General features: G+C 38.4%; 1 protein-coding gene and 1 non-coding gene across 12 annotated transcripts; one reads left to right on the forward strand and one right to left on the reverse strand.

The window, feature by feature from the left end:
• Positions 1 to 5,308: 5,308 nt before the first annotated feature.
• LOC131326729 (F-box protein CPR1-like) lies at positions 5,309 to 23,671 on the reverse strand. Of its 11 annotated transcripts, none has more exons than XR_009200096.1 (3): positions 11,885 to 12,734; positions 11,558 to 11,696; positions 5,309 to 5,412 (listed from the first exon to the last, which is right to left on the reverse strand). XR_009200096.1 is itself a non-coding variant. In XM_058359589.1 (2 exons), exon 1 carries the CDS (start codon positions 12,648 to 12,650, stop codon positions 11,592 to 11,594), a length of 1,059 nt encoding a protein of 352 aa, XP_058215572.1. In that variant the 5' UTR covers positions 12,651 to 12,732; the 3' UTR covers positions 5,309 to 5,412; positions 11,558 to 11,591. The 11 variants fall into 11 exon arrangements, 6 of the variants coding, with proteins under 6 accessions (XP_058215572.1, XP_058215570.1, XP_058215571.1 ...); XR_009200095.1 differs by lacking the exon at positions 5,309 to 5,412 and adding an exon at positions 9,636 to 9,926 and having other exon boundaries at positions 11,885 to 12,735; XR_009200094.1 differs by lacking the exon at positions 5,309 to 5,412 and adding an exon at positions 9,764 to 9,939.
• A 194-nt stretch (positions 23,672 to 23,865) lies between these two features.
• On the forward strand, positions 23,866 to 23,973 carry LOC131328134 (small nucleolar RNA snoR100). The gene has a single exon (XR_009200414.1). It is a non-coding gene; the product is annotated as a small nucleolar RNA snoR100 (small nucleolar RNA).

The following is a 23,973-nucleotide window of genomic DNA, read 5'->3' on the forward strand; positions in this document are numbered from 1 at the left end:
TTATTTAATTTTTGTTCTTACTTAGTTGACATAATTTAGTATTTTGTCCACTATTTTAATTTGTTGTGTCCTAATACTTGAAAACTTGCATCAGGAAGCTACAATGGGTTTCCCTGGTGTCACTTTTGGTGCTCATATAGATCGACTTTCCTTACGAGAAGAATTTATCGAGTCCATTTTCACAAGTGTCACAGGTATACTGTTCTTAAACTAGGCAATTTGTTATCAATTTAATTTGTGAAACGCCAGTTATAATATGCACTTTTGTACTCTAACTTCATTTTATGAAGCTTGCATCTCCTCAACTAGCATGGGTGTTCCGGCAATTCGTCGGATGCTTAACCAACCTTTCCAGCCCACCCAATCATCTCAAGCCGTCCCTACTAGCATGACTGAATTACTGCAGGAATTTGGGCAGCACTAACATGTTTCAAGTTTATATATAATTCTAAATCTCGATCAACTTTAATTGTAGTTCCACCCCATTTTGTAGGCTTCATTGTCACAATCACTGAATGATGACTTTTGGTTCAATAGCTTTCCCTTTTATTTTTTATTTTTGTGATCGACAGGACTGTCAAGATTAGAAATGAATGTAGTGGTTATGATGAAATTTTATTTTGTCATCGGCAAGGCTGTCAAGATTAGAAGTGAATGTAGTGGTTATGATCAATTTTTCTTTTGTGATCGATAGGGCTGTCAAGATTAGAAGTTAATGCAATGGTTATGATCTTCTTCTTTTTTGGTGATCGACAGGGCTGTCAAGATTAAAAGTTAATATAGTGGCTATGATCTTTATTATTACGCTAATTACCAAAAGTGGGCAAACTTCATGTGTCCTTTTGTGATGTACCAATCTAACTTATCACTTTGATTTTTCAAATTCTATGTTTTTTGGTCTTAATGTTTGTCTATACTATGTTTATAGTATGGTTAGTGCAGAGAAAGAAAAAAACGGTGCAAAATAGAGGAGTGCCACAGGGGAGTAGTTTCTAGGAAGGGGGGAAACCGTAGAAGGGAATAGGAAAGGAGTTGCGGATAAAATAAAATAAAAAAAAGGAAAGGAATTAGAGTTTTTTTTTTTTATCAGAAAAGGAATTAGAGTTTAAGGCCCCGTTCGGACAAATAAGCCACAGTGGCTTATTTTTTGTCCTTATTCAAATTTTTTTCGTATCACTTGGCTTATTATCATTTTTTTTGGGAATTATTGCATCCTTACGACAAGAGGAATCTAAAAAGTAAAAAAAATTGACCGAAATTCAATTTTTTTTGAATAAAGACGAAAAAATTAGCTTATTGATTTACTTTCGTCTTTATTCAAAAAAAATTGGATTTCGGTCAAAATTTTTTACTTTTTAGATTCCTCTTGTCGTGAGGATGCAATAATCCCCAAAAAAAAATGATAATAAGCCAAGTGATACGAAAAAAATTTGAATAAAAACAAAAAATAAGCCAAAATGGCTTATTTGTCTGAACACCCCCAACTGGGGTAAGTAAGGCTGAGAGCATCTCTCATAGACTAAACAAAACCCTCTTTTTAGCTATTTTGAATAGGTTGAACCACAAAATCAAGTTCCAGCAGCCTAACCAAGAGGGTCGCCTCTTAGAATATTACTACAGCTCCTCTCGTGTACCAGCGAGGTACTTGTTCACTAGCCAACATTATTTTATATTTTCGTTGCAGCTTTTCGGGAGGAAGAAGACAAAGGAGACTTGTTTCAGATCTCCGAATAATTAAATCGATCTCGACGACGGAAAAATCAAACTTGGCTACAGCAGCAATGAGAAAATCCAACTCCACGACGGCGGCGGAGGCAAAATTAAATTCGACGACGGACTCCGGAATCAAACTCGACGGCTAAGGAAACAACTCAACGACGCCGGCAGCGAAAAAAAGTTGGAATGGGTCTGGTACGAGAGAGAGGAAGAGGTGGGTATGGTGGATGGTGGTGGTTGCTATGGAGATTGGGGATGACAGTGCCAGAGATAGAGCTTTTGTGGATCTGGGTTCTTCTTCAATACATATTATGTATATATTTTGTGTGTAGAAAATATATTTTTGCGTATATATGTTAATATAATAATATTAATGGGATTTGACTAGCTTAAAAAAACTAGGCTGGTGGGTAATACAAACATTTAGGTGCTAGTTAAAGTAAAAAATTGCACTTTTTCTAGTCATTTTGCTTAGTATTGGTTTGAGTCTATTGGAATTTGGAGATGCTCTTAAGGGGAAATAAGGAATGGACATGTGTCGCATGTTTGTTTATATTCCATCCGTCTCTTTTTTTGTGTTCAGTATTTCATTTCGGATCGTCCCTTAATAAGTGTCAATTTTGTAAAGTTAGGGGGGTAAAAGTTGATGTATTGTCTATTTTGTCCTTAAAAGTAGATTTTATTTTGAAAAGTTAGTGAGTAAAAGTGTAATGATGATGGGTAAGTAAGAAAAATGGAGGAAAAAGTTGATGTGAAAAGTGTAATGATGATGTCTTTTTAATAAGTTGGAGTTACGAAACAGGACACTTAAAAAGGGACGGAAGGAGTACTATGTTTGTGGTCCAAAATGTTTTCTGCAAAACTTTTCTTCAAACAGTGGATTAATGGTCGATGTTCGAAAGGTACGAGTAATTTTTTTTTTATTACTAGTTTGACCTGAATAGTTCAAAAAAAACATATTTTGACCTTCAGAGAATTTTCCATTAAGAAAATAACAATACAAAAGGCGAAATCAAAGTTATCAATTTCATACCTGCAAGTAGGGGTGACAAATTGAATCCAGATCCATTAACAAATTCAGACCCATCAACTAAAAATAAATCCAACCCAACCCATTTATTAGTTGGGTAAGAATGAGTTCAAACCTAGCTAACCCATTATTAGTTGGGTCATAATTGGGCATCAATTGGGTTAACTTAAATGACCCAATAAGCAATAAAAGTAACCCACCAAATTCTGTCTCTTTTGCAATTGGGCAATCAAAGTATTTCCACAGGAGTACGGCCCCCTTCCTCTCTCTCTCTCTCCTCTCTTTCTCCCACCCCACCCCACCCCACCCCTTCCCTTGCAATTGGGGCAATTGGGCAATGAAAGTATTTCCCGAGGAGTACCGCCCCCTCCCTCCCTGCCTCTCTCTCTCTCTCTCTCTCTCTCTCTCCCCTCTCTTTCTCTCCCCCCGCCCCACCCCATTCCACCCAGGAGCATGGCTTTCTCTCTCTTTTTTATTCAATTGTTTTGTACTAAATCGCACGCGTCCAAAAATATTTTGAATGGTCCGAATTAAAAATCAATTGTGACCGGTAGCAAAATAACATCTCATCCATTAATTGCGCGAATGGACCTTTGAAATTGTGCTCCGCCGTGAATAAATTTCTCTCATGGTAGTCCCGCAAAGGGTTTGGATTAAAAAATTGACTTATTTTTTTGTCATTCAAATTTTTTTTTGTTTTGTGTCAAACTTTTGTGACTTATTAATTTGTTTTGATGAGAGGAATCGGAAAAGTAAAAAAATTTGATCGAAACTTATAATTTTTTGAATAAAAACAAAAAAAAATCAATAAGACAAAAAAAATTACTTATTCTCGTCTTTTTGAAAAAATTTATGAGTTTCGATCATAATTTTTTTTTACTTTTCTAATTTTTTGATCATAATTTTTAGTATATATGTAATTGGGTTAATGGGCAGGTCGGGTTTGCTTTAAAATAAATGGGTCGGGTTGGGTATGGGTAATTAGACTCATAGTTAATGGGTCTAAATGGGTCAATGACCCATTAAAGACCCAACCCACTAACAACTTACCCAATTTAACCCAAACCCGCCCGTTTGCCACCCCTACCTGCAAGCGTACCATTCTTTTCTTGGGATGGTATGTACAAAAAAACTCAAAATAGAGGTGTAAAACAGTTCTAACACTTTGATATACCTTTACCTTAAAATTAGTCTTAATAAGAAATTAAGATGATTAACATACTATAGACTTCAAATTTTGTTGAATTATCTTAAAATTTAAGCATTTTTTAAGCGAAAGAAAATATATATACAAAAAAAATTTGTCCCAACCAATATGCCCGGTACAACCGGTATTTGGAGGGGTACAGAATACCAACTTCTGTGTACCGGTTCATATCCGGTACGGAACTTACCGGCCGGTACGGAACAAAATTCACAACATTGGGCAAAATGCTAAAGGTACTGAATCTACCTATGATTTGCGCACCAATGGTACAAAGATCAGTTATGGGAATCACCCCGAGTCTCATATGGATAATTTGAACCATTCATCAATATTTTAAATAATTTTTTGATTGACACGTAAAAAATCAACTCAATAGAATAAATGCAGGAGCATGATCAAATCTTTCAATTTTCATTCAAAATATAACGGTGCAAGCCAAAGATAAAAACCAAAAGTCCCTTCGCGTCACCTAGATTCAAATCAGACTACTTAAGGAGGCGCCCTGAGGCCTGGCCTCGTTCGATAATCATACAAGGCCTTGGGATTGGAATACCAATCTCATGAGTTTCACAATAACTTGTTTGGTAATCAAAAAGAGGTGTGGACTAACAATCCAATGGGTTTTGGAGCTGGCCATTAGGGGGTATCAGTAGAGGTCTCTCCCACTTGGTATTAGGGGGTATTGTTGTATTCTGAGGTGAATAAGGGCTTGTGGACTAATAATCTCATCATCTAATTCCATCTTAAACAAACATACTCATCACTAATCTAATCTCATTATCAATCTCTTCTCATTACCAATCGCAATCCTAATCTTATCTCCTTACGAATCTCAACTATCTATCACTGTTATCAAACGGAGCTTGAAATCCCATCAAAAAGTAGCAAAATACTTAAGTCTCCGTTCTAAAAACCTTCTTAAAAAATAAACAGCTTATTTCATATTTTCAAGCTCAAAAATAATAAAAATGAAAAATAATTTTTCAATTTTTTTTTGCAGCTTATAAAAGATCTCAATGAGATCTTTTCAACAAGATCCATATTGCATATTTTTAAATTTCAATAAATTTATAATTTTTGAGCTTGAAATTGCCTTCTTAAATAAATAAGAGCTTTTTTTAATTTCCAGAACGGAGCCTACAATGATGAAGTTATAATCCACATACATTAGATACGAAGATAGCTAGGGTGATGGCGTTCAATATCCAGGACCATTAACGGTTCCTTCTAAAACAAAAGCAATATGAGATACGTACTTGAAACAGATTCTTATAAAGAGTATATAAATTCAAACTAGCATTTTGCAGTTCTGCACTACTCTCCCTTCTTCATTTCTATTAAGCTGCAACCCACAACTCTCTCTCTCTCTCTCAATGAGAGATCAGTTTTGGTAGAACGGTTAAATAATTCTGATCCTTGAAACCGGAGGTACGTTTTACTCCAAGCAACATAGCTCATCCTGCAGAATGTACATACAAAAACGATACAATTAGAACATAAACATATTCTTTGATAAAAAAGGGCTTAGCTTGATGTCTTGATGATTGCTTTTCTTTTATGGAGAATGTTTCAAATTTCCACCTCGAAGTTTCTTTTCGCAAGAAAAATGCTAAATTGGTACCTTCGCGAAATTCGACGCACTGCCAACTACCTATTCTCCTAAGGTGCTGCAATTTGATTGGTGGGGCATAGGGAACTTGTTCATGGATGTATGTGATTGTTTTACATGGAGTAGTTACTTGAACACTTTCAATACCCACTACTCGAAGATGAAAAAGGTGCCAAAATCGAGCAACCGTAGTGGCCTCCTACTCATCGAGACCAAGCACTTGCCCCGACGCCCGTGAACACCCATTTACAACCCACTGGTTTCTTTTCCGTTTGGTGCATGCATTATTTCAAATCGAAATTTGCACGCACGGTAACGAGGGGGGTTCGCGTCTATACATTTAGTGTGGTGGTTTTTTTGGGCGAGTGATCCACATTTGCACCTTTGGACGGGATGTTGAAATGTGGGAACCCTATGATCGAAACTGTTCAGCTCGGAGGCGTTGCTTATTTCCGAACATTTGACCTACATAGCAAATGACAACGCAGCACAAAAAAAATGACTCAAGTAAACGAAATGGTGAACAACCGAGCAACAGATACAATACTTTACTCATTGGTCTACATAGTTAGAAAGAGCAAAGTGATCGGCTCTCAGCCTTTGCCATTGGACCAAAACTAAAGGGAAAGGTGACAGAAATAGTAAAGCTAACAACGGGATTACAAATATCATTGAAACTACCCCAAATGTCCAGGCAAAAGAATCTAAGAGGACAGGTTCAGCTTCACCCCAAGTCGAAACAAAAAGCCACCAGGTTGAAAGGTTAAGTTGCAAACTTGCACAACATAGTAATTAACTTAAGAAGAAACAACCTTTCACTCAGGAAATGTCTGGACTAAGTTGCACCAACGCTTGCCCAGCTTAGTTAGTCGGACAAAGCCCTATGGTCAGTTTATTTCGATGGAAATATAAACTGGAAGTGGGAAGGAGAAAACACATTCATCAGTGAAGTGTAAGCAGCAACAGGGTAAGAAATTGGAGAAAACTCCACAACAAAACACCCAGAAGATATACATGACAGACGGGAAACACCAAACACGCTAGGAGACGACATAGGACTAGGCCCAGAGCAGGAGGTAAACCCAACTCTGTTGCCTGTGCTAGCCTTCACAGCTCTCCACGCACTAATGGTTTCACTAATAGAACTCAATTTTGAAGTTATCTAACAAACATCCAACCATTTACACCGAAAGGTCCTTTGATTTCCTCTCACACCACGTATCGTAGAATAACAAGAAGAAATACTTTCATCATAGCTTTCCTCAGACCTTTCCCGTTTACATGTCAGCAAAACAATCCATTTCATCATTTAAACTTCGGGGGGGGGGGGGGGGGGGGGGGGGGGGGGGAGCGCGGTGATGGTGTGGGCGGGGTGGGAGGGATCTGATTCTTTGCAGGAATAACTTTTCAATATCCACACAGCACCTGAGAATGGTCACTCAAAAAACAAGTGCTGATGAGATTCCAAAGTTCCTCTATCAGACAGGACCAACCTTGGTCACAGGAAATTCCCGAGCTAGCCAGTCTACCATAACTATTTAGTTCAAAGTTGACTGTTATCCAATGAATGAAGGCCTATCTAGGGACCCGTCTCCTAAACCAAACAATGGGGTGCCATCTTTTTGATATCATGGGGTCTTCTAATAGCCACCCAAGCTCTCTTGATTGAGTAGTTGCCATTCTTGGCTAGTCCTCCTTCGAGATGTCTGGCATTACACATGCAGGGGGGATATGGTGAATGATTTCCTATGTCACCCCATTCCCCTCCCTAAGCCACTTACACCCTCCATCACTGGTGATTGAAGACAACTTGACAGCTAGGGCCTAGGGATCTGAAGATTATATACAAACCTAACCCCAAATCTCTTATGTACATGCCCCAAAGGCTCCCAATATATCCAGCCACAAAAAAAGGGGATTTAGGAATCCTACTCTTATGGAGTATTGAATCAAAGACTGACAAATGGTTTTAAGACTCAACACTATTTTAAAACACCATAAAGAATCAGCATGAATAGGCAAAATACATAAACAGCTATACAAAACAAGACAAATTGCACTTGCATCAGATTGTCGTATCAGAAAGGAAGAAGAGATAGCAATGGAGCAACAAATACACAACAAAATGAAAACATACAACTATATTCGTACATATTACCTGCCCATATCTAGAAGTTAGTTTTTTGTGATTCTTAGAAAATGCCTATTGGGGGAAACAAGGCTTTCCACATAAGTTCCTATTTCAAAATCAGTTGGAAGGCCGTGAACCACTAGCTCCTTGGATTTTTCCTCATGCCGATTGAAGACATCTAACTTTTTGATGTACTCTGAACAAAACTCTGCCAGTCCTTGGAGAACTCAAGGGTTTCCAAGAATCACGAAAACTATTACAAGTGACCATTAATTTAGTCCAAGAATCACTGACACCATACTCTTTCATCACCCAAACATCTGCATGATAATCATTATACCGCTAAACCCAGACACAAAGGCACCCTCCAAGAACAGTAAGTTCTTCACCCATACCTTAGTAGCACAAAGCGGGTGCGGTAGAGCAGAGGCACCTAGAAGCTCCTAAGATTGGGAGCACCTAAGGAGCGTATATGAATTATATAACAATGTGTATATATAATATTTTTAAATACTTAAACATTAAAGGAAAAGTGATACTTACTGGAAAAAATTTCGATCTTAAAGTGTAATTATTTGAAGTTTTATATTCTCAATTTGCAAAACAAACTTCTTGACTAATATGATTCTCATAATCTTATTTCCACAACTGGCATAACTCCCTAAAAAATAAGAGAATAACTGCTCGGCCTGATAATTTCTCATCTTAGTTAGGAGCGCGCTCCCCTCAAGCACTAATCTTGGGAGCGCTGATTCGAGCACCCATCTAGGGAGCGCACCCATTATAGAAGGATCATGTTACTAAGACCCATACAATCCATAGATGGCACAGTACAAAATTTTTCATCTGCTAAATCAAGTGCAACAATAACTTAAACGTACTAGTTCTAGTGAACCAGTGCAGTGCCCCACTAACAAGAACCCCAGATTTATGTCCAATACTTGAATGCTAATAAGGCGAGTTCTCAATCTTTTTTCCAAGAATTTGTCCTCAAGCAATATATATATTACCTGTACATATCTAGAAGAAATGAAAAAATACAGCTAAGTTCGTACATATTACCTGTCCATATCTAGAAGTTAGTTTGTTGTGATTCTTAGAGGGTGTTCCAAATCCACAGTAAAAGGAACTTTTGAAAAAAGAAGGTTTTTCAAGCTTAAAAATCATGTGTTCACGCAAATAATTTTTCTACCAATATGGATCATGTTTGATAGATCTCATCGAGATCTTTTAAACGATGCAAAAAAAATTTAAAAATTATTTTTCATTTTCATTATATTTGAATTTGAAAAACCTTCTTTTTTCAAAAGTTCTTTTTACTGTAGATTTGGAACACCACCTTAGCATTGCCTCTCGGGTGAAACAAGGCTCTCCACATAAGTTCCTGCTACAAAATACATTGGAAGGCCGTGAACCACTAGCTCCTTGGATTTTTCCTCTTGCGGATCAAAGAGAACTAACTTTTTGTAGTTTACTTCGAACAATACTTGGCCAGCCCTTGATGAACTCAAGGGTTTCTGACCTATAGTTAGAGGGGGTAAAGTGTGTCTGACCTATAGTTAGAGGGGGTAAACAGTATTTTACCCTAAATTGTTTATTGTGATTGAGAATTCCATTTCAAAAATAAACAATGCGAAATGTTACCGAATCCCCCGATGATTTGTTCACCATTGGTGCAAAGATCGGCTGTGGGGCTCATCCAAGGTCTCTTATAGATAATTTAAACAGTTTAATATTTTACAATACTTTTTTGATTGGCTTGTAAAAAATTATATCAATCAAATAAATGTAGGTATTTGATCAAATCTTTCAATTTTCAGAATATAGCGGCACAAGTCAAAGATAGAAGACCAAAAGTCCTTTAGTGACACCGAGATTCAAATCAGAAAAATTAAAGAGACACCGTGAAATCCCATCAAAAGTAGCAAAATACAACGATGAAGCTATAATCCGCATACATTAGATAAGCAGAAAGGGTGATTGCGTTCCACATCCAGGACCATTAACGGTAAAAGCAATATAAGATACTGACTTTAAACAAATTCTTATACAGAGTAAATTCAAACTAACATTTGCACTACTCTCCCTTTTTCATTTCTATTCAGCCGCAACCCATCAATCTCTCTCTCTCTCTCTCTCTCTCTCCACGAGCAATCAGTTTTTGGTAGAACGGTTAAATAATTTTGATACTTGAAACCGGAGGCAGATTTTACTCCAGGCACCATAGCTCATTCTGCAGAATGTACCTAAGAAAACGAAACAACTAGAACATTAGCATATTCTTTGATACATCTTATACTACCTTCAGAAAAAGTTTCCGAACATCTGACCTACATAAAAAATGACAACACAGCACAAAAAAAAATGCCTCAAGAGAAAAGATATATAGTGAACAACTGAGCAACGGATTCAATACTTTACTCATTGGTCTACGTAGTTAGAAAGAGCAAAGCGATCAGCGATCAGCCTTTGCCATTGGACCAAAACTAAAGGGAAAGGTGACGAAAATAGTAAAGCTAATAACGCGATTAAAAATTTTATCAGTGAAGTACATAAGAGGAAATGTTCAGCTTCACCCCAAGTTGAATCAAAAAGCCACCAGGTTGAAAGGTTAAGTTGCAAACTTGCACAATATGGTAATTAACTTACGATGAAACAAAACGTAAAAGGAGCTTTTCCAATGTCTCAACTAAGTTGCACAAACACTTACCCAGCTTAGTTAGTCGGACGAAGCCCTATGGTCGGTTAATTCAATGGAAATATAAATTGGAAGTAGGAAGGAGAAAACACATTCGTCAGTGAAGTGTATGCAGCAACTGTGTAAGAATTAGGAGAAAACTCTACACCACAAAACCCACAGAAGATATACACCACAGACTGGAAACACCAAACACACTGAGAGACGACATAGGACTAGGCCCCGGGATAGCAGGAGGTAAACCCAACTCTGTTGCCTGTGCTAGCCTTCACATCTTACATGCACTAATGGTGTCGCTAATAGAACTCAACAATTTTGAAGTTATCTAACAAACATCCAAGCATTTACGTCGAAAGGTCATCTGATCCAATGAATGAAGAATGATCTAGGGACATGTCTCCTGAACCAAACAACGGGGTGCCATTTTTTTGATATCATGGGGTCTTCTAATAGCCTCCCAAGCTCTCTTGATTGACTAGTCTGTCATTCTTGGCTAGTCCTCCTTTGAGATGTCTGGCATTACATATGCAGGTATGGTGAATGATTCCTATGTCACCCCATTCCTCTCCCTAAGCCACTTCCACCCTCCATCACTGGTGATTGAAGACACCTTGACAGCTAGAGATCTCAAGATTATAAACAAACGTAAGCCCAAATCTCTTATGTACAGGCCCCAAAGGCTCCCAATATATCCAGCCACAAATAAAAAAAGAAAAGAAAAGAAAAGAAGAAGGGGGATTTAGGAATTCTTATGGAGTATTGAATCAAGGGCTGACAAATGATTTTAAGACTTAACACTATTTTAAAATACCATAAAGAATCAGCATGAATAGGCAAAATACATACACATCTCCCTGATAATCATTGTGCCACTTAACCCACACACAAAGGCACCCTCCAAGAACAGTAAGTAAGTCAACCATACAATCCATAGATGGCACGGTACGAAATTTTTCATCTGCTAAATCAAGTGCAACAATAACTCGTACTAGTTCTAGCAAACCAGTGGAGTGCCCCACTAACAAGAACCCCAGATTTATGTCCAATACTTGAATCATAAGGCGAGTTCTCAATCTTTTTCCAAGAATTTGCCCTCAAGGAATATATATATTACATGTCCATATCTAGAAGAAATGAAAAAATAAAGCTAAGTTCATACATATTACCTGTCCATATCTAGATGTACGTTTGTTGTGATTCTTAGCAATGCCAATGCCTATTGGGTGAAACAAGGCTCTCCACATAAGTTCCTGCTGCAAAACTAATTGGAAGGCCGTGAACCACTAGCTCCTTGGATTTTCCTTCCTGCGGATCAAAGAGAACAAACTTTTTGTTGTGTACTTGGAACAAAACTCGGTCAGCCCTTGATGAACTCAAGTGTTTCCAATAATCATTAAACCCTTCATAAGTGACTGTAAATTTAGTCCAAGATTCATCGACACCATACTCTTTCATCACCCAAAAATCCGCATGATTATGATCATACCACTTACCAGACACACAAAGGCACCCTCCAAGAAGAACAAGTTGATCGCCCATACAATCCAAAGTAGGAATGGTACGATATTTTTCATCTGCTAAATCAAGTGCAACAATAACGTTACTCGTACTAGTTCTCCCAATCCAGTGGAGTGCCCCTCTAACAAGAACCCCAGATACGTGTCCAACACCTGAATGATCGCACGGAGAGTTCTCAATCTTTTTCCAAGAACTGGTCCTCAAGTCATGTAAACTGGCTTCTTTATCACCGGACTCCTGGTGATGAGAAATACATACAACTTTGAAATCGTCGCTCTGTGAGTCATAACCAAACCCATAACCATCGAAACATTTCCAAGGGTTGCCGTTGAATGCAGAAGGACATGGCGGTAATTTTCTAAATTCTCTAGTAGACGGGTTAACCAAATAGTAACAGATATATTCCCATTCATCATCGCGCACCCAAAGGCCAATCAACAACAAGCCATCACACGAACCGTAGATTTTGTAGAAATGTTGGCCTTCCTCGGTTGGCAATTTGAAGTGTGCTCGCACCGATTCGTCACCAAATTGAAACGACTCGAAGTCCTCGGAGTACAGGTTGTCACCGTACCGAAAAATCACACGCTCATGTTTTTTGTTAGCGAGATGTGTTCGGATGAAATGAGGGTGGGAGATTAGAGATCGCCATGGTTTGGAAACGCACCTGAATCTGCAGAGGGAGACGACGGGGAGTCGAGAGAGTATGTCGGAGACGATCTCGTCCGGAAGGTTCGGCATCTCAACCCTAATCGCTAGCGCAGAGAGAGAGAGCCAGAGACCTATGTTAAACTCCCATGCATAGCATGGGTACGTTGCTTGTTGTTGACGTTTTATACACCGTGGGATTAGTGGTAACCTTGTGAGACTTGGCCTCCTTAATTTTCTCCACAATATTAGAATCTCACCCCCAACAAACTTACATCATAATTAATTCCTATATAAATATAATGTTGCATACACGCAGAAATTAAAACTGCTATGATTGAGGCGGGGGCAGGGCGGGTTGAATTGCCGTCTCTACCTCTGTCCCATATTGCTCTTGTTTTTGCCATGTCGTGCCTTATTTACTTACCTGTGCAGGAGCACGGTGGTGGAACGCGGAACTTGTCTTTGGTGTCATCAGTGTCCTGATCATGTTGGCCGTTCTCATAGCTATCAACATTGGGCTGTTCATCCTCTCCCATTTGCTGGCGTCTAGTGAGCCCACTAGGGCGGAAAAAGATCACTATAGCGAAATCTGGAGAGGACATTTCATGTTGCGGAAAACGGCGGCTCTTGCCCTAGTTATCATTCGGTGGAGCAACAAGCTGAACCTCCTCCTTCTTAGCCTTAAAGCTTCACGACTGTGTTGATGATGTAAGCCGCCCACAATCCTCTCCAGATTTCGCTATAGTGATCTTTTTCCGCCCTAGTGGGCTCCCAAGACGCCAGCAAATGGGAGAGAATAAACAGCCCAATGTTGATAGCCACGCGAACGGGCACGGCCTACATCAGGACACTTATAACACCAAAGACAAGTTTTACGTTCTACCACCGTGCTCCTGCACAAGTAAACAAATAAGGAACGACATGGCAAAAACAAAGGTAGAGATGTCAATTCAACCTGCCCTGCCCCACCTCAATCATAGCGGTTTTTTACCCAAACAAAAAAACAAAAATTATCACTTTTCTTAGTTAGAAATTTTCGTGCTCCACCTATCATGTTTCTTCTGTTTGAATTTTTTGTTTGAATGGAATCAATTGTGATTGGCTCTAGTTTTGTAGATCTCATCCTTCGTGTCTTCATTGTTTGACAATTAAATTCTCCTTTCTAATTGCCTACGATTATTGGTTTTCTTTAAAAAAATTTTGTTGTACTTGATTGTGTTCTTCTTTTTTTTGCCAATATTATATACATCAGCGGAGATTAGTAGGGTATTAATATGTTAACTCAGTTGATACGTCTCCCTTAGTGCAGGCATGTTCGAGCCTCGCGAGGGGCGATTTGGAGTTCAGGGCTATGGACAGCCTCTGAACCCGCTGTGGACCAAAATGAACAATAATGTGGTCCAAAATTGGAATAGAAATGGGCCTTTGAGGGCTATCAAGTCGTAGACTTCACCTGGGAACGACTTGCAGATTTTAAACTGTCGGGCCCCCAAAGTATGTTATAAGGTAGCCCAATATGATTATCCGAAAACGAAAAGAAACAAAGTCTAACAAGTAACAGCTAAATATCACCTTCAAAAAAAGGTCGGGTCGGGTCGGGTCGATTTTGAGTATGACCCGTCCCATATTTGACCTGAACCGTTTCAACCTTCATACTATAGACCCATATTCAATCCATGACCTGTTTCAATCCGCCCATTTACCACCTCTAATTATTTGGATGCGGCAAAACTATATTTGGTTTGTGTAATTGCTTCACTGTACAAAAGAAAACTCGAAGATCGTTGTATCTTGGGAAAGGAGTACCATTCAACACGGGGGAAAATGAGGTATATCATTCCTAAGGAGAGCGCTGCCTCGACCACCCCCACGAGCTTTTCTATTCCTTCTTCTATCCATTTATTTCTTGAATATGATTGATGAATATAGTATTATTTAGAATTACTACTACTATTATTCAATCAGAAATTCCTATCACATGCAAACTTTTTCAAGCGATTACAAATTGGTGGATCTGTGTTCTAAATTTTTGAAATTAATTACATGAACGGCGTTGATGCAAGCACGTACTAAAGGCCCAAAGCCAACAACGAGTATTAGAAGTCATTTATGTTCCTTCTATTTATGTATTTTGTCATTCGTTAAACATAATCTACTCTATCTTAAGGTACTTGGGAGGGAAATGTGTGCTTACGGAAATCGAACATTGTTCATTTCTGTCCCTTCACATGAGGATTTTTCGTTACATTTTTTGGTGCAAACAATTTTTTGGTATGCTTTGGTTTCTAGGTCGTGAAAGATATATATTTTAATCTGGATATCCACGAGGGGACTGTTCATAAGGGTAGATTGAGAGCCCTTAATTCAAGTATCAGAGCAAATGTTCTCAAGAACAATAGAGATATGCCTTTTGGATGCCTTGAAAGATTTGAAAGATTCGATTGATGCTCTCTTGCCAAATGTAGTAGTCCCTTCCTGCCATAATGTTTGGGCTTTTGGGGGAATCCAGCTTTTTATGGAACATCAACGTTACAAACTAAAAACAATTTGATTTTCCAAAATACTCCTAATTTGACATCTAGTAAGATGTCAAAATAATATTCCAATGTTGATGGTGACTTAAAAAGAAAAGGCAAAATAAGAAATGTACTCAATTATACTCATGGTATTTTCTGGTTTTTCCCTTGGGCTACGGGTTTGAGTTCGTCAGGGGCGTTGTAGTTTAGGACTATGGAAAGCCTTTGGAACCCTTGTGCACTAACTTACCAACTATCCCCTAACATCCACTGATATATATTGTTTAGCTAAAAAAATAAATATAGACAAAATGGACATACATTTTGGAACACCAAGAAATGGAATCATGGGCTAAAAAAATTGGACGGATGGAGTACTATATCATAGCTACCCAAGCAGTTTTCCTTATTATGTTGCAGAAAGATTTGCCAAATTGGAATATCCCAAGAATGCTGCACCTTACATGTATTTACCACATAGGCTGCAAATTTGCTGCCAGACTTCTCTTGAGAAAGGACAATCGAAGAAGAGATGAGATATGGTTTCACACTTTCACTTGCTAAAAACATATAACAAAGCAGTGTCTAGGTATGTTTTTGGGAACCATATTTGTGCTAGTACAGTACTACTTTAGGGTAATGGGGTCTGAATCATATAATGGCAGATCCAGGAATTTGACTTTGTGAGAGCGCCAATTTTGTTGTAACCGTAAAATATATGTGAGTTGCAATTAAGCAAAATCACACTAAAATAATCTTAGCATTCGTGATAAACTAATAACGTTTAAAGTTTATATGTCTATTTCAATTGGCCTGTTACTTGAGCAAATTTGTACACCTCGACTTTATTTGTTAAAGAAAAATTATCACGTGTTCATCATCTATTTTCCTAGTAATAACTCTACGCATACAAATTTCGGAGACTAAAAGTGTACAAATGCAATGTGCGGGTTCACTTTGAGTCCCACACAAATGATCCTAGACGTTCATATTGTAAAGAACAAATTCTTAGCTTTTCTTGTAAAAAAACTATTTCTATCGAATACCGATGAGTGCTTGATTATTCATTCAGAATTCGTAGTCCTAACTTCTGTATTGAAAGTTGAATGAATGGATCAAACACTTAGCGATATCTGATTAAGCTGATGTTTTTCAAATAAGGCTTAAACATTGTCCTCTATAAATGAGCGATTGCGATCATTTACACGAGACCTGAGGTGAATTCTAAAATTTCTATATGTACAAAGTCGGAAAAAATGAGTGGGTCACGTGCCCCTCATTAGGTCCGCCCCGCCGCCAACGTCACATTTATTAGTATTTTTCTTAGAATAACATTTAACTGCCAGTAATAGTCTTTAGTAGCTTCCTCCCCCTTAAACTAGGTGTGCTCCTCATCATAGAATACCCAAGTACACCGTGGGATTAGTGGTAATCTTGTGAGAATTGGTCTCCTTAATCTTCTCCACAATATTAGAATCTCACCCTAACAAACTATTGGGATTAATTAGTAGTAATCTTGTGAGATTTGGTCACCTTAATTTTCTCCACAATATTAGAATCTCACCCTAACAAATTATTTATACATCATAGGTGTAATGCATATATATATACCACCGCGCAAACCTTAGATTTCACTCAGTCTTTGTTCTCTTTGAATAATCCACACCTGACCATACCTTTTCCTCTGCCTTTAAGGCTTCAATCTGTTCACAGATTCTAAAAAGGCTATTGCTGTTTTCCTTTTTCGTTTTATATAGTTGAGGTTAGCCCTTCATTAATTATTTCAAATCAGGTGGAAACTTTCAAGAATAGAAGAGCGCTAGACTCAACGCTCTCGGATGCTCGGGGTGCATTGAAAGGGCTCAGCCGAGTTGATTTTATGTTTTGCCTTATAATTCTTGTGAACTGAATGCTGATATTCCAGAATAGTGCGACAAAGAATTTGTTTATGTTCAAAATAACAAATTGCTGATGACGGTTATTGTGAACATTATAAACAGATTCATGAGGCATCCAGTTCACAAGCACAAGAATCATGAGGCAAAACATGAAACCAACTCTTCGGTTGAGCCCTTTCAACGCAGCCCAAGCATCCGAGAGGGTTTAGTAATCAGCGCTCTTCTTTCTTTGAAAGTTGCACCTGATTTATTGAAGTAAACATCTTATTATGGAGCCATCGACATCCAGCAAGTAGAATCACAAGAGCCTTAAATATTAGTAGAACTTTTGCAATATATATCCATTGTCATCAACACTTGCAACAAGTGGAGGTTGAAGATGTTAAGACTAGATGAAATGGATGTAAGTTTGTCCAATTTTGTATCACAAAATTTCTTGCTTTTAACAAAGATGGGATTCCCAGCCCGCCGGAAAACCCACCTTTGTTGCAAATACCGATCCCCGAGTATCGTGCTGCGAGGTTCCGTTTGCTTCCATTTCAAGATTTGCCTCACGAGTCATGCAAAAGGACAAAATCATGTCCAGCAACTATACTTGTCACCGGTGAAATTAAGTCTCTGGCACAAGGTAATTTATCCATCCACCTTCCCTCTCTTTAATGTTTTTGACCGAATAAGCCAAAAAATAAAAAAGTCTGCTTTTTTTTTTTGCTTTTATGAATTCAAAAGGAATCAACTGAAGCAGATGTCGCCCTTTCGGATGCGAAGAGTACAATTAAACAAGTGTTCGAGTTTACAGTAAGCTATATTTCTGCTGTGTCTTTTGTTAGAGATATCATTGTGAATTTTGTTCCCAGTAGAAATTAAAGGCCCAAAGCCAAAACCCTCGGACTAGGCCTGTCAATGGGCCTGATCCGGATGCAGATCCGAATATGATAAGATCAGAACTCGATCCGAATCCAAAAAGACCCGAATCCGATAAAATTTGAATACGATAGTGGTAATCCGAATCTGGAAAAGCCGGATCCAATCCGAAAACTCTTGTACTTCAAAAATTTTAGCAAAAAAAAAAAAAATTTCAAAAACATACAAATTTTTTTTTAAAAATAAATATTTTCGAAATTTTTTTTTAAAAATTTAAAATAAAAATACAACTTCTTAAACATTTTTTTTTCAAAATAAAAAATTTACTGTTTTTTTAAAAAAAATTGAAAAAATAAAGTTCGGATTCGGATTGATAACGGATTTAATCTGATTCGAATCCGATCCGTATTTGGATTACCGGATTCGGATTATTAGATCGACGTTATTGGATTCGGATCAGATTTTTCAGATTGGATTCGGATCGGATCCGGTCCATTGACAGGTCTATTTCAGACATTGAAGCTTCATTTGATAACAGGTATAAGAAAAGTTACATCATTTTGGAATAAAGTTGATGCATTTTCTCACACATGCATTGCTCTCTGTTCAGGATGCCTTATGAAAGTAGCCTCCAATGCGGCCGTTGTGTTTGATCTTGAAAGTTTTTCTGCAGCTGAGAGAGTTAAATGTCTTTTTCCTCCCAAAAGAAAGGGAATTGATATTGCCACACCATTTTTTGATACTACCACACCCTGCAAGTGTATTTTTGCACCAAAAAAATATACTTGCAGGGTGTGACATTATCAAAAAAGGATGTGGCAAAATCACAACCCCAAAAGAAATGTCTTTTTGATTTAAGAAGTCATTTCTGTTCCTTCACATGAGGATTTTTAGATACGTTTTTTTGGTTCCAACAATGTTTTGGTATGCTTCGATTTTTGGTGCCTCGTTCCTTTGAAACATGTTTTCATCTGGATTTCATACAATCGATGATTGTCTACAACGATATGCTATGTTTGTCATAATGCGCATGAGCCATGATAACCGGGTATGGGGTCTGCTCTTGATTCTCGAGGTTTTCTGGTGGGATTAGAGCATTTCTAGTACTATTTGCAAACTGCATAAGGGAGAAACATTTTCTAGTTTGTTGATCATTTTCGCTAAGCATTTCTAGTACTATTTGCAAACTGCATAAGGGAGAAACATTTTCTAGTTTGTTGATCATTTTCGCTAATCAAAAGTAGCAAAATACAATGACGAAGCTATAATCCACACACATTTGATAAGACGAGAGGGAGATGGCGTTCAATATGCAGGTCAATTAACAGTCCCTTCTAAAACAAAAAACCAATATGAGATACCGACTTGAAACAAATTCTTGTACAGAGTAAATCCAAACTAACATTTGCACAACTCTCACTTTTTCATTTCTATTCAGCTGCAACCCACAACTCTCCATGTCTCTTTCTCTCTCTCCACGAGCAATCAGTTTTGGTAGAACGGTTAAATAATTGATCCTTGAAACCGGAGGCACATTTTACCCCAAGCACCATAGCTCATGCTGCAGAATGTACAAATACCATACAATTAGAACATGAACATAGTACTTTGTCTGGACGCGGAGTCCCTATAGTGAGGCTAACTTGCTGCACCTTGCAGCCCCACCAAAACTCCACCGTTTTGGGTAATTTAAGAATGCTATATAGAAAACACATGAACCCCCTTGTACCCTCTTCTTTGTTTTCTTCTCCAAGAAATAAAATACAGAAAAGGGGTACTCAATCCAGACTCGAGCTTTTCCACTAATCTCTAATCAATTTTGGTCATCAAACTAGAAAATTTACCTTGAAGACTTAATTTCTGAATCGGATTGATAATGAAAAAAATAGAAAAAAGTTTTACTTTGAAGACTTTAATTTCGAAATCAGATCTTACATGGAAAAATGCTCGTAACTAAGAACTTCAAAAGAGAAGGAAACAATTCATAATCTAGAAATCCAACCCTATTTCCATGGAGTTTTGTATTCTCAATATAAATTTAGGTTAAGAAGTTCAGGAACCTGAATACAAAACGAAAGGTTCTTTTGGATTCAATCAGATCCAGAATAAATCTCTACTCATATTGTTCTAGTTCCTCTTTGGGTACGACTACTGTCATGTTCTAGTTCCTCTATGTATTTTCGTGGAGGAAGGAAAGTTGCAGCAGAAAAAGGAAAAAAAAAAGAGGAGGAAGGGGGTCTTGAGAGAGAGAAAGGGAGAAAGTACAGAGTATTAATTTCCCCATAACAGAACGGTGGCGTTTGGGTGGGGCTGCAAGGTGCAGGGAGTTAGCCTCACTGCAGGGACTCCGCGTCCACTCTTTGATACATCTTATACTAGCTTCAGAGAAAGTTCCCAAACATATGACCTACATACCAAACGACAACGCAGCACAAAAAAAAATGCCTCAAGAAAAACGATATAGTGAACAACTGAGCAACAGATAAAATACTTTACTCATCGGTCTACATAGTTAGAAAAGAGCAAAGCGATCAGCTCTCAGCCTTTGCCATTGGACCAAAACTAAAGGGAAAGTGACAGAAATAGTAAAAGCAAACAACGCGATTAAAAATTCCATTGAAACTTCCCCCAATGACCAGGCAAAAGAATCTAAGAGGAAAGGTTCAGCTTCTCCCCATGTTGAAACAAAAAGCCACCAACAGTTAAAGTTGCAAACTTGCACATAATGGTAATTAACTTAAGAACAAACAAACCTTTCACTCACGAAACAAAACGTAAAAGGAGCTTTCCCGATGTTGCAACTAAGTTGCACAAACGCTTACCAAGCTTAGTTAGTCGGACGAAGCCCTACGGTCAGTTTATTTCAATGGAAATACAAACTGGAAGTAGGAGGGAGCAAACACATTCATCAGTGAAGTGTAAGCAGCAACTGTGTAAGAAATCGGAGAAAACTCCACCACAAAACACACAGAAGATATACAACACAGACGGGAAACACCAAACACACTAAGCGATGACATAGGACTAGACCCCGGGATAACAGGAGGTGAACCCAGCTCTGTTGCCTGTGCTTGCCTTCACAGCTCTCCACACACTAATGGTGTCTCTAATAGAACTCAACAATTTAGAAGTTATCTAACAAACATCCAAGCGGATCAAAAAAAAAACAAACAAACATCCAAGCGGATCAAAAAAAAAAACAAACAAACATCCAAGTATTTACGCCGAAAGATCCTCTGATTTCCTCTCTCACCACGTATGGTAGATAATGATAACAGGAAATACTTTTACCATACCTTTCCCGAAACCTTTCTCCTTTACGTGTCGGCAAAACAATCGATTTCATCAATTAAACTTAGGGGGGTCTCTAGTAATTTGATTCTTTGCAGGAATAACTTTTCAATATCCACACAGCACCTGAGAATGATCGCTCAAAAAACAAGTCCAGATGAGATTCCACAGTTCCTCTATCAGACAGGACCAACCTCGGTCACAGGAAATTCCCGAGCAAGCCAATCTACCATAACTATTTAGTTCAAAGTGGACTGTGATCCAATGAATGAAGGCCCATCTAGCGGCCTGTCTCCTAAACCAAATAACGGGGAACCATTTTTTTGATATCATGGGGTCTTCTAATAGCCTCCCAAGCTCTCTTGATTGAGTAGTCATCATTCTTGGCTAGTCCTCCTTTGAGATGTCTGGCATTAGAGATGCAGGGGTACGGTGAATGATTTCCTATGTCACCCCATTCCTCTCCCTAAGCCACTTCCACGCTCCATCACTGGTGATTGAAGACACCTTGACAGCTAGGGATCTCAAGATTATAAACAAACCTAACCCCAAATCTCTTATGTACAGGCCCCAAAGGCTCCCAATATATCCAGCAACAAAAAAAGGGAATTTAGGAATCCTACTCTAATGGAGTATTGAATCAAGGGCTGACAAATGGTTTCAAGACTTAACACTATTTTAAAACACCATAAAGAATCAGCATGAATAGGCCAAATACATAAACAACTATTCAAAACAAGACAAATTGCACTTGTATCAGATAGTGGTAGTGGTATCAGAAAGGAAGAAGAGATAGCAATGGAGCAACAAAGACACAACAAAATGAAAACATACAGCTAAGCTCGTACATATTACCTGCCCATATCTAGAAGTTAGTTTTTTGTGATTCTTAGCATTGCCTATTATTTTTCCTCATGCCGATCAAAGACAACTAACTTTTCGATGTAATTTGAACAAAACTCAGCCAGTCCTTGATGAACTCAAGGGTTTCCAAGAATCTGGAAAACTATCACAAAGGATCATAAATTTAGTCCAAGAATCACTGACACCAAACTCTTTCATCACCCAAACATCTGCCTGATAATCATTACACCACTTAACCCACACACAAAGGCACCCTCCAAGAACAGTAAGTTCGTCACCCTTACAATCCACGGATGGCACAGTACAAAAATCTTCATCTGCTAAATCAAGTGCAGCAATAACTTAAACGTATTAGTTCTAGCAAACCAATGCAGTGTGCCCCACTAACTTAAACGTATTTATGTCCATTACTTGAATGATCATAAGGCAAGTTCTCAATCTTTTTCCAAGAATTTGTCCTCAACGAATATATATATATTACTTGACCATATCCAGAAGAAATGAAAAAATACAGCTAAGTTCATACATAGTACCTGTCCATATCTAGAAGTTAGTTTGTTGTGATTCTTAGCATTGCCCATTGGGTGAAACAAGGCTCTCCACATAAGTTCCTCCAACAAAATCAATTGGAAGGCCGTGAACCACTAGCTCCTTGGATTTTTCTTCCTGCGGATCATAGAGAACCAACTTTTTGTTGTTTACACGGAACAAAACTCGGTCAGCGCTTAATGAACTCAAGGGTCTCCAATTATGAAATCTATCGTAAGTGACTGTAAATTTAGTCCAAGATTCACCAACACCATACTCTTTCATCACCCAAAAATCTGCACGACTACTATCATAGAACTTAGCTTTCACCCAAAGGCACCCTCCATGAACAAAAAGATCAAAACCCGTACAATCCAAAGTTGGAATGGTGCGAATTTTTTCAACTGCTAAATCAACTGCAAGAATAACCGTACTCATACTAGTTCTCGCAAACCAGTGGAGTGCCCCGCTAACAAGAACCCCAGAATTATCTCCCATGACCGAATGGCCACAAGGAGAGTACTCAATCTTTTTCCAAGAATTGGTCCTCAAGGCATATAAACTGACTACGCAATCAGCTGAGTCCCTGCTGTAACGAGAAATACTTACAACTTTGAAATCGTGGCTCCGTGAGTCGTAACCAAACCCGTAAAAATTGAGAAAGTTCCAAGAGTGGAGTTTAAAAGGAGATGGCGGTAATTTTCTAAATTCTCTAGTGGACGGGTTAGCCAAATAGTAATGGACGCCTAAATAATCGCCAATCAATAACAAGCCATCACACGAACCGTAGACGTCGAAACCTAGGTACTCGGTTGGGATTTTCAGGATTGCTTGCACCGATTTATCACCAAATTGAGACGATTCCAAGTCCACGGAGTATAGGTTGTCATCGCGCCGAAGAATCACACGCTCGTGTTTGTTGTTAGCGATTTGAGTTCGGATGAAATGAGGGTGGGAGATTAGAGATCGCCATGGTTTGGAAACGCACCTGAATCTGCAGAGGGAGACGACGGGGAGTCGAGAGAGTATGTCGAAGATGATCTCGTCGGGAAGGTTCGGCATCTCAACCGTAATCCCTAACAGAGAGAGAGAGACCTATGCTTTCCGAACATTTTCCGCAAAACTCTTCTACTACCAGTAATGTTCGAAAAATTACTTGTTTGCCATCATTAAATCATTGCATTGAGAACACAAGGTCTGGGGGCTAATCCGGTCTCTTACCACTCGCTCTTTGAAAATGAACGATTCATACTTGCAGAAATCTGAATCGTTCATTTTCTTTCACGAACATTTTTATGTATTGATAGTCATGTATCCTATGCGCATACCGATTCTCTGAACTATAAATGAAGGAAGCATGATAATGTGCACAGAAATTGAATTGGATTTTTAGGTCTGCCATCTCTGATGTCTTTTGGTTTTGATTTGGGGACATGGTTCCGCAGTAAAACA

This window comes from Rhododendron vialii, chromosome 5a (assembly GCF_030253575.1).
Source record: "Rhododendron vialii isolate Sample 1 chromosome 5a, ASM3025357v1".
Lineage (NCBI taxonomy): Eukaryota > Viridiplantae > Streptophyta > Magnoliopsida > Ericales > Ericaceae > Rhododendron > Rhododendron vialii.